Here is a 10,887-nt window from a genome sequence, read left to right as displayed (position 1 = left end):
ATATGACAGTAAATACTAAATATTAAACATTATTGTGCAGCACATAAGATCAACAGAACACAGTGTGCTTTGAGGTAGGAGCCAAAAAGGGTGTAGTTTGTGGGTGTGATCACCCGTGTGTACACCTGTGAGCATGGACGCGCTTGTTTTTTGTTTTTTAAAAGGTTCCTTCATGTAATAATCTGCTAGAGGGTGTGGGGGGGCCACAGCCCCGTCCTCCAGGGCGTGAAGCAGGTGTGGAGGAGATCAAAACTCCAGACATCCAGAGGCCCCCAGAACACAAGAGACCAAAGAAGACCAACAGAGGGGCAGCCGCGCCACTGTCCCAGAAAGAGCTGAGGAGAGTCCCAGATGAGGGCTCACTCAGCAGCCGCGGAGCAGAAGCCAGGGGGAGTTGCAGTGACGCGCCCGTGAGCTCCGCCGGCCCCCAGCTGCGCCTGAGTGACCGAGCCCCAGGCCGAGAGGCCGGGGGCACCCCACCTCCGAAGTGGCCCGAGCGAGCCCCAGGCTCCAGGCCCCGATAAGCGGCCGCCAAGGAGTGAGCCGGTGTGTACCTGGACGCCCATCCCCGGACACAAAGAACCACCAACGCACCGATGTCTGAGGGGGTCCGCCACTGGCAGGGGAAGTGGTGGTAGGGGGAGATAGGCCTCCAAACCTTGGAGGGCCTGAGATGTCCCCAGAGAGGTGGCGCCTGACACCCAACCTGACATATAGACACAGACATACAGGCACACACAGACACAAACATCCATTCCCACCCTCATGCTCTCATATGCACTTACTCCACACTCAACCAACGTGGAGACAGACATAAAGAGACGTTGTACACACGATCACACTCCCCAAGCGTACTCTACAAACCGGGTCTAGGTGCCCCCGCCCCTGGAGGGGGGAACTGCACCCAGACCCAGGTGGTGTTTCCCTTTTCCCTGCGGTGGGGGGAGGCAGACCGCCCCGACTCCGCAGCAGCAGGAAGGCTCCACACTCCAGACCGCAGTCGGACGGCCAACTCCTCCTCCTAGTCCTAGCCCCCCTGCTCCAGCAGGTCGCAGAGAATGGGGGTGAGAGAAGACTCCAAACCTCCCTCCACCCGCTCATTGTAGTGTTGATGCATGTGTGTTCTAAGGTGCATTTAAAACCCAGGAGGGCTTGGAGCTACCTGCCAGAGAGCAGCAGGTAAGCGCATGGTCCCTCCTGCTAGCCCTCAATGTCTACGTGTATTTAAAATTGAGAGGTGGGCAACGATGCCAGGGGTGGGGTGTACACCCTGATGGTACTTTGGACTCCGTGTATCGTGCCCACCCCCAAGATCCTATATGTATGTGTAATGAGAGTGTGAGTAATGTGAATGTCTAAGTTGTGGGATAAAATTGAGGCAGAGGCAGCCAGAAGGGGACAGAGGGGGGGGTAGCCTCCTCTGCACCCTGGTGACATACCCCTACTCCAAGGCCCTGCATGTGTGGGTGGTTGTGGTGGAGCGGGAAGAGGGAGGCAGCTGGAGATGGGGAGGGAAGGAAGGGAGGGGCAAGTGACCCCTCCCTGGGGCCAGCTCCCCCGCTGACCCCAGTAAGCACCCCCATACTCCGCGACCCGCCAGGGAAAGGGGGCCCAGAGCCCGGGACAGTCCACCCAACCCCACCACAGAGAAAACTGCACCCACCCCACCATCCACTCATCTTCCAGACTACATAAGACAATAAACACCCAGGCTGAGATCTTCCTCCACCTCTCCTGTATCTCCCCCTCCTGCAGAGGGAGCTCCTGAGGAGAGGAAAGCTCCTGCAAGATGTGACAATCTCCCCCACCAGTTGAAGAGCCCCCCAGGTGGCTCGACGCACCGGCGGCACCCTGCTCCAGGGCTGGGCCCCCATGCACCCACCCGCCCACAACCCCGGCAACACACCAACCAGGACCCAAGCCCCCGAGGCCCGGTCCGGGTCCCAGCCCAGAGACGGAGCGCCCCCAGAACCTCACGCCCATCCCGGACCCACCCAGGGGCAGCCAGGCTACCAGGTCAGTAACCCACGTCCGTCAGCACAGACCCTCCCCTAGCCCCGCTGCACGCAGCCGCGAGGAAACAGTCACCTGAGAGCCAACAGAGCCCCTAACCGGACATGACCGCTACCCCGGGTTGAGCCCCCCAAGGAAAATGCCTCCGGGGAACCCCCCGACGCCCTAAGCCTGTCCCTACCCCCACACCAATCACAACAGTGAAGGCGGGACCAAACTATGACCCCCCACCCCCACTAGGTGATGGAGCTGATCAAAGGAGCCCAGAGCAATTGATCTGATGTGGTGGCAGAGGCTGTATCAAGGCTAATGTAATCTAATAGATAATTTCTATATTGGTTAGAATTAAGATTATTTTTATTTTTCCAGTTCATGAGGACTGTTTTCTTGGCTATGCATAGGGCAGTGAAAACCATATGGGCTATATTCTTTTCTGAAGTGACATTATCTAAGCTGCCCAACAAACACACTAAGGGGGAAGTTGGAATGTTACATTTCAGACACTTCGATAAGTCTTCACATATCTCGCGCCAAAACTTCTGAACTGGTGGACAGAACCAAAGAGCGTGGATATAATTGTCCGGTGAATTGGTTTGGCAGTGTGAGCAGTTGTTGGTAGACGTAAAGCCCATCTTGAACATCCGATGACCTGTACAGTGCACTCTATGTAATATTTTGTATTGAATTAATTGAAGACTGGGATTTCTAATTAGATGAAAGGTTTTTAAGCAAATCTGAGACCAGAAGTTTAGGTCTAAGTTAACTGATAAATCCGCTTCCCATTTTGCAATAGGAAGTGATATTGATTCATCTGTTTTAGAAAGCATTCTGTATATTTTGGATAGTAATTTGGGGGGTTTAAGAGTAAGAAATTGAACCACACTTGGTGGTGTTTGTAGTTCAACTTGACCCGGTTTAAATTTCTTTTTTACTATGGATTTAATTTGTTGATATTCTAAAAATCTTTTCTTGTTGATCCCATATTGTGTAACTAGTCCGTCAAATGAAATAAATTCTGTTCCTTCTAGTATATGTTCTAAGTATTTGATTCCTTTATCACTCCAATCTGAAAAGTTTATCATATTATTGTTTTGTAATGTCAGGGTTGTTCCAGATAGGTGTACGTTTGCATGGGATTAATGAAGACGCCGTCAATTTTAGAAACTCCCACCATGCTGTCAGAGAAGAGCTGATGTTGATGCTTTTAAAGCATTCATGTCGTTGGATGTTTCAGATCATTTCAGATGTTAATGACGGTGTTAATGAGAGCTGGGCAGAGATGTAGGATTTACTATGCAAAATGTAGAGAATGTTTAGTTCAACATTTGTCACACGACAAAAGAAATGTCAGAATTATGGTAACCGTTTTGACACAAAAAGACCAAACATGTTGAAAGATCAAATTCTTGGAAATATTTTAGAGCTTTTTTGTAATTTTGCTTGTCTTCAGGAACAGTTCTCCAGGCTTCTTAAAGGACATTCAGAGCACTTATTTCAATATTGGCTGGCTTTTGTCCTCTTCTCTATTGAAACATTGTTAAAAACAATGCCTCATAAATTTTGACAAGATCTCCAACACCACTGGCTGAGATGCAGCCCCAAACCATGACAGAGCTTCCACTGTGTTTTACAGATGGCTATAGGCACTCATTGTTATACCGCTCAAACTGCCTCCATACATTTTTTTTTCTAAATCCCCCCTTCATTAAAAAATGGCTCCCTGACCACCATTCCACAGAAACCATTTCTGAAGAGGCTTCAGTGGACAGTAGATGGCTCAAATCAAGAACCGGATGCATTTTCTGCTCTCGTGCTGCATTAAACTACATCAGATACATTTTGATGCGACTTGCTGTGCAGGACATTACGCTAAGATTGAAACACCAACAAAGAGTCAGAACAAAATTCACTTTAATGTGCCAAAAAACAAACAAACAAAAGGTTATAAATTCTAACAATAAGTGCTTTCATTAGAAATGTTTCAGTACAAATTAGTCCGGACCGCCCCAAATCTGAAATCATTAATGGTTTTACAAACGGCATGTTACGTAATTAAACACCATCAAATCTACCAGTCAGAGAGCAAAATGGCACTTTTTTTTTTTCCAGTCATGACTTTGGTGTTAATTTGACAGTTTCATTAATTAACATTTTTCAGGAATTTTCCAGGGCATAAAAGGCACTGTTATTTACTATTTGTTTCCAAATTTGGCCATCTTGTTGTTTATCGGAGCCTTCATGAATCTTGGTGACTTCATGTATGCAGCGATCTTCTCCAGAGCCTGCAATGACATAATGGCCGTTGATTAAAATAAAAACACTGGAATTTTAAGAAACGAAAGGAAACTCCAGAGCCAACACCACACAAAGAAAGGTAAAAAAATAAAGGTTAAATTACATCATTAATGCAAAGACTTTGACTGTTCTCACCTCAAAACGGTTTAAAAAGTCTGTGAGGTTCTTGCAGTCATCCAGGCATTTGGAATCAAAGAGCCTGTGTTGGTCCAACAGCTCGTACATAATGAAGTCCACAAAAGTGATCTGTTGTGAAGAAAAGTTGCATAAGCATGTTAGAAGTAACAGAATCTGTGGTGTAAATCAAACAATAAGTCACCAGCCACGTTAAACCTGCAGAGAATCGGACACTTCTGCAGCTTTATGAAGCCCTAGAACACTAAAGTTCAACACTTTGATTTTCTATCCACAAACTTACTGCCAGGTTCACCTTCTCCTCCAATTATTTATAAATCAGTTTAAGAACCAGTATTAAATTTAGGCTGCATCCTGCCTAATACTGATGAGCTAGCACAGCATAAAAAGTACAGGTTTTTCTCTGCACAACTAACAAAATAATTTATGTTCACATCTAAAAACAATGTACAATTTAGAGTGAGAAAAAGGGCCTCAAATTGTCAAATTCTGCCCCCAGTTTGTCTATTAAATTTAAATCTGTAAAAGCAGCTTTAAAACAAGACTCCTCTCATATTTATGGACAGGTATACCTTGTCACCGGCAAACCACTTCCGATCTCCGAGGAAATCGGAGAACTGCTTTAGTGTATTTGGAAGCATCTTTAGGTAATCAGGCTTCATCTCATCCTGAAGAAACCAGAGAGATGACACTAGCGTTAGTGGAGTTTTAGGGAATTCAAAGAATATTTATATTTATGGATATTTTTTATTTTAATTAAACACTCACAAAGTTGGTGTAGCATAGCCTCACAAACCCATTTCTAAAGTCCATGGACTGGTTCTCAATGATGTCCACTCGAACCTTTTCACCCTCAGTCTCTCCACCTGTTGTCAAAGTTTACAAGATTCACATAAATAATAAAGAAACTAACAGTAATATTAGTTTAACATTGATTTACAATATAACTTGGAAAAAAAATCTTCTCAAACAAAATGCACGCTACTGTACTTACACATGTTGTGCTTACGAGCAATGTATCTCATGATAGCATTGCTTTGTGTTATCTTCCTGTCTCCATCCAGCAAGTAGGGTAGCTATAGTGAGATATAAATTCCAATAATAATGTTAGCTGATTGTTGCATTCTTCACAATTGAATTTTTAGTCGCACTTTAAAAAACTCTTACATTGGGAAAGTCCAGTCCAAGTTTGCTTTTTACATCAGTCCAGCAGGTCTTGTCATAGTTTGGAGCTGTGAGACATGAATTAATTAATTAGAGAGTTATGAGTTTTTTCCCCCCTTTAAATCAATAGGCTGAAATGATAAGTTACCTTCCCCACAGACATAGTATTTGTCCTCGTACTCTTCCCCAGTATACTCCAGCAGGAGGCGTATGGGCTGGGCAAGCTGCAAAAAGCCAAAAATCAGAGTTGAGAGATTTTTTTTAATGTACATTAGCACCTCTGAACTGTAAAGTCTGCATAAGAATGTGGGCAGAGGACATGCATTGGACTTCACTTACGTAATTCACAGATTTACTGTGGTACAAACAAAATGGGCCAGTGTACACGTTTCATGAATCTGATGCCAAATTTACAGAGGGCAAGAATGTTTCCATGCACATTTTCGTAAATGAAGGACATAATTTCAGAAGTCTTGTGGTTTGTTTAGCTATAACCTGGAAGATTTAAGCCCTGCTGTGATGATGCTTTTGGAGAGAAAAGACTTTCTCCTGTCAGCGCTTCCAAACAAGACACATTTGTTCAGTCTTTTTCCCCATTTATACTCTCATGAACTTTAATATTCAACATGTTCACTGAGGCCTGCAGAATCTTGGAGATGTAGCTCTAAGGTTTTTTGCAGTTTCTCTGGGAATGGTACGGTGTGACCTTGGGGTGAATTTACTGGGACATTCACCCTTGAGAAGTTTAGCTTTTACAGTACTGCACCTGGCGCTGTGAAAACTCTTCACATGCTTGTACATGCCCAGGACACTACAGTTTGGCTCGTGTCACGCCAGCTTCAAAACATCACCCAGGTTTAAAGCTGCAATCGGATCCCTAATTCACTCAATTCTTTGCCACATTAAAGAAAAGAAATAAAATAAAAATATGAAATTAGAGATCATTATGGCTCAACACTTCTCTATGATTACACTAGTAGCCATTAGTTAATTCCACCTAGAGTTACTCACAGAAAAGACAAAAAGACTTGCCGAGACAGTTTAGGCTATTAGAAAAGCACATGTTCAGATGGGTATTTTCTGGGTCAATTTTGGGATTTTGTTTGTATTATTTCTGTTATGTTATTTTGTCTGCCTCCTTAACAGCTTAACTTTGTAAATAACAAACTTTCAAGTCAACTGCTTCTTTTGGTGTTGAACTAGAAGTGAACATTGAACACAGACACTGACAGAGCCCTCCTAAGTGTGAATACTGAACCTGATATAATAAGGATTGTAGAGCAAAGCACAAATGTGGAAGTTCTGTCCAGCTTAAACCAAAATAAAATTAACCCTCTTTTTAAAAAGGTTTTTTAAAAAAATAGTTTTACACATATACATAGGTAATATATGGCTGTTAAACTATACTGCACCACCTTGTCCTGAGGTAACTTTTAATGGAGCATGTAGAATTGGATTGATCCAAGATTGAGACGATTATAGCTAATTGAAGCACAGGTAAAAGACTTCTTGAACTCCACTTGTGGTGCAGGAAAGACTACTGCAAATATAAACCATGATACATGAAAATGATTCCAATAATCAAAACCCAAAGTAAAACATTTGAAGTAAATCTTCAAATCAGCTACATTGACTTTTACTCTACTCTTTAAAATTACAGCATTATAGCTACAAGTTTGTCTAACAAATAGGGCTGCCACGATTTGTCGACTAGTCACGATTACGTCGACTATCAAAATCGTCGACGACTGATTTAATAGTCGACGCGTCGTTTGAAGCTTTGTAAGATCACAAAAGACGCAGGAATAAGTGGCAGGATTTAAGAGTGTAATAACGGACTGAAACAGAAGATGGCAGCATTGCATGTACAAGGATGTCAGCTACCGTTAAACCCTGAAGAAGAAGAAGAAGAAGAAGAAGAAGCAGCTGTGTCCCAGAATTCATAGCGCGGCCCAGCGCAGTTTCCAACAATGGCGGCAGTTAGTTAGTTTTAATGTTACTCTTATTATTCTTTCTGGGTCACAAAATAAACGTTTAACATATTTTCAGGCGAGAATGTAGCTGTGTAAACCTCAAATATCTGCTCAGTTTATCAGGACACCACATATTTTCAAAAGCGCTCCTACGTTTTCGGAGACATCTGTTACCCACTAGCTCGTTAGCGAGCCGGGGGCTAGGCTCACTAGCGCCGTGAGAACACCGGACTCCCCGCAAATCGTTTTCAAACCCACCGCCGTCTTTCGCTACTCAGGTTAAATATATATGAGTCACTTAGATAACTTAAAATGTTATTGTTTGGCTTTTTTTTGTATTTTATTTGTTCCTGAGTAAATCAGTTTGTCTGAGATTAAAGTTATAGTTTTTACACAGCTGAATAAACGTCAAGCAGACAACTGATTATCAGAAGTGTGAGATGCTCCAGAATATACTCCAGTGTCCTGTTATATTTTAGATAGCAAGGAGTTTATTAAACTTCACCGAAACAATCTGCAAATTTCATTAAAATTTAATAAACTATCATCTTGTCTTTATTTTTAGTTAGCACAGACCTTAAACACTTAAAGCTGTAAGCTAATGATAGTTATATAAGAGCAGATGCTGCTGGTGCAATAAGCTGTAGTTTTACGTCCAATGGATGATGATCTGATTAGTCGACTAATCGCAAAAATAATCGGTGACTAGTCGACTATCAAAATAATCGTTTGTGGCAGCCCTACTAACAAACAAAAGATCCCTGGTTCGGCCCTAGGAGGAGACACAAATCCCTTCTGGGGTTGTGCCAAGGAGTGCCCCAGGTGCAAAAACTGCAGAATAACACGTGCTCAGCTACCTGCTCAAACAACCCCCCTGTGAATAAAGAAGCTCTATAGCTGTATCATCAGCTTTAGCTCTAGATTAATTACGAAAAATATTTAAAGCGGCCACAAAGAGACAGTTTGCAGAGCCTTCTGTAATGCAAACTGCACAAAATTCCCATGCCTTATGAAAAAACGTGAACATAACTAATAAATATTTTTATTTTTTAACGAGAGGCTGTAAGGTTAAGCTCTCGTGGCTTGTTCAGATGGCTTCATATGCCAGTAAGTCTAGATTAATGGGAGGAGCAGAAATTCATGAGATTTTGCAGACAGCTGAAACCATTTAGAGACTTGAACTCTGCTCACACGAGCAGCCCTGGCACTGTGTGCACACGTCCCTGTGCTTTGACAATGTAAGAGGTTTAGAAATGAATATGTCCCACACAACTAACCCTACACTAAAGTCTGACTCGTTGAATAATGTAACCTCAAATGTTACTAGCATCTCGGCTCTAAATAGCGTAACACGTCAGCTATCAGGCGACACTGACAAAGATAACAGTTTGTGCAAAGGCACGCCGAGCTCGGCTGTTTTGCAGTTACATAATAACTTAGCGAGCTTCAAACAGTTTCTATAAACAGTTACACATCTTAAAAATTAAACACACTAACGCTATCCGCTAAAGGTTAGACGCCACCGAGGTTTAAAAACAGAAAAATGGCCATGATAAGACGGGAAATCGGTATTTTTGTCGATTAGATGGAGGTTCAGCCGTTGCGAACAACTGCGGGCTGCACACATGGAGTTTTTCAGCTCCCTGTTAGCTCCACTTACCCCACGAATATCCCAGTAAGCCAGTGTCATTGGCATTTTGAATCACTTTCTGAGACCAAATGGAGCCGAAAGAGACAGTAGCTTCTGCAGCGGAGCGCAGGTCTGCACGAAGGCGGGAGATGAGCCGGTGGAGGGGGACAGGCGGAGCAAGTGGGCGGGGCGAACCGGGCGGTCACACATTGCTGCTCTGATCCGGTTCTTCGGTTTATGCATAAACAACTACTGCACGCTATGTGATTCTGTGAATCTCGTGCTAATCTCAGGCTTCTTTGTTGTCTTTAACAGGTTCTTCCTCTTTTACAAACAACATCTTCAGTTCTGCACAGTGCAGGGCCGTGCACAGATGTTTGAAGGGGTAGGTGCTCAATGTTAACAAAGGGCACATAGAACCAGGCTGAATACCAACAAAGCACATTCATCAGGAATATAATATGGAATCGCATCATACTATATCACTGTCATCAGGTGGGGGAATGTAGCCTGTGTTTTACTGATAGGGTACAATGTTGGTGTTGAGGGGTTGCTGCTGCTCCTGATAGTGCTGGAGGGCAGGGCTGTGTTGATCTGAGACTGTAGACATGGTGGCTGATTAAACAAGTATTATGGGATAATAATAAAATGCAAAGATCGGTAACAGTGCTTGGAACCTTAATGCAACAGATTTTAAAAACGGTGGGAAATAAACTAGGCTCTGTCTGTTACTCACTCTTTGCCTCTCTCCCTACTTCCATCTCCACATCTGATTTGTCACTCTCAACTTGCTGTCCATTTGAGAACAAGGCACGATTTGCTGTTGCATTAATGTATTATTTAATTATCCACACTTAACAACTCTGGCACCTAATCCATAATAGAGTAATGATAGAAAAACGTTAAAGAACCAAACCATTACAATTGTGTTTATTACTCTTTAAATACTTGAGTAATAATTATATATCCATAAAACATGCCCACACACATGCACAATGACATTTACATCTTCTCCATAATGTATATACTATGACACAAGTTTGCACCATTGTGCTGATCCATTATTATTTATTCCTGTCATGGTCCTGAGTCTGACGACTCAGTGTTTTGTGTTTCCTTATATTACTCCATGTTCTTGTTTATTCTGGTCATGTCTTTTGTTAGGGTTTGCCATTTGTTAGGTTTCTGTTCTGTGCCTGCCTGCTCACACTTCTCTGTGTTCCCTCTGTCCATGGTGTCCCTGTGTCTGCTCGTGAATCTGTCTGTTAAGTTCATTGTTTTATTCTGAAAGTCTCTGCCTCATGTGAGTGTGTTCAGGTTACATTTCCCCTGCCTTGTCAGCTCTGATTTCTCCCCGGTGTGTTCCCCTCCTGTCTCCCATCCCTTGATTACTGCTGTGAGTATTTAAGCCCTGTGTGTTCTCCTGCCTCTCCTTGTTCGTCTGCGTTATCTCCTTCCGTCATCCTGTGTGGTTCCCCTGCATCTGTCTACGTCTCCCTGCATCTCCGTTTGTGTCTCTAGGTTTCAGATTTGTTTTATTCTTAGTTTTCCCAGTTAGGTTTTGTCTGTTCTCGCCATCCTTTGCCTTTTGTTGTACGTCATCCTCCTCAATAAAAGCCCACTCACATCACTAGTGCCTGCATCTTGGGTCCTTTAATAAATTACACACGGCTCGCC

The 10,887-nt window shown here is 43.4% G+C and overlaps 1 protein-coding gene across 1 annotated transcript; it reads right to left on the bottom strand.

Annotated features, from left to right (window-relative positions):
- Positions 1-3,907: 3,907 nt before the first annotated feature.
- On the bottom strand, positions 3,908-9,380 carry LOC308408089 (glutathione S-transferase Mu 3-like). The gene is made up of 8 exons (XM_080900171.1): positions 9,241-9,380; positions 5,756-5,831; positions 5,611-5,675; positions 5,438-5,519; positions 5,212-5,309; positions 5,016-5,111; positions 4,444-4,554; positions 3,908-4,295 (listed from the first exon to the last, which is right to left on the bottom strand). Exons 1-8 carry the CDS (start codon positions 9,274-9,276, stop codon positions 4,206-4,208), a joined length of 654 nt encoding a protein of 217 aa, XP_080756297.1. The 5' UTR covers positions 9,277-9,380; the 3' UTR covers positions 3,908-4,205.
- Positions 9,381-10,887: the final 1,507 nt, after the last annotated feature.

This window comes from Rhamphochromis sp. 'chilingali' (genome assembly GCF_963969265.1).
Source record: "Rhamphochromis sp. 'chilingali' genome assembly, chromosome: 12".
Lineage (NCBI taxonomy): Eukaryota > Metazoa > Chordata > Actinopteri > Cichliformes > Cichlidae > Rhamphochromis > Rhamphochromis sp. 'chilingali'.
The sequence above is the reverse complement of the archived record's forward strand: the minus strand, read 5'-3'. Positions and strand labels throughout refer to the sequence as shown.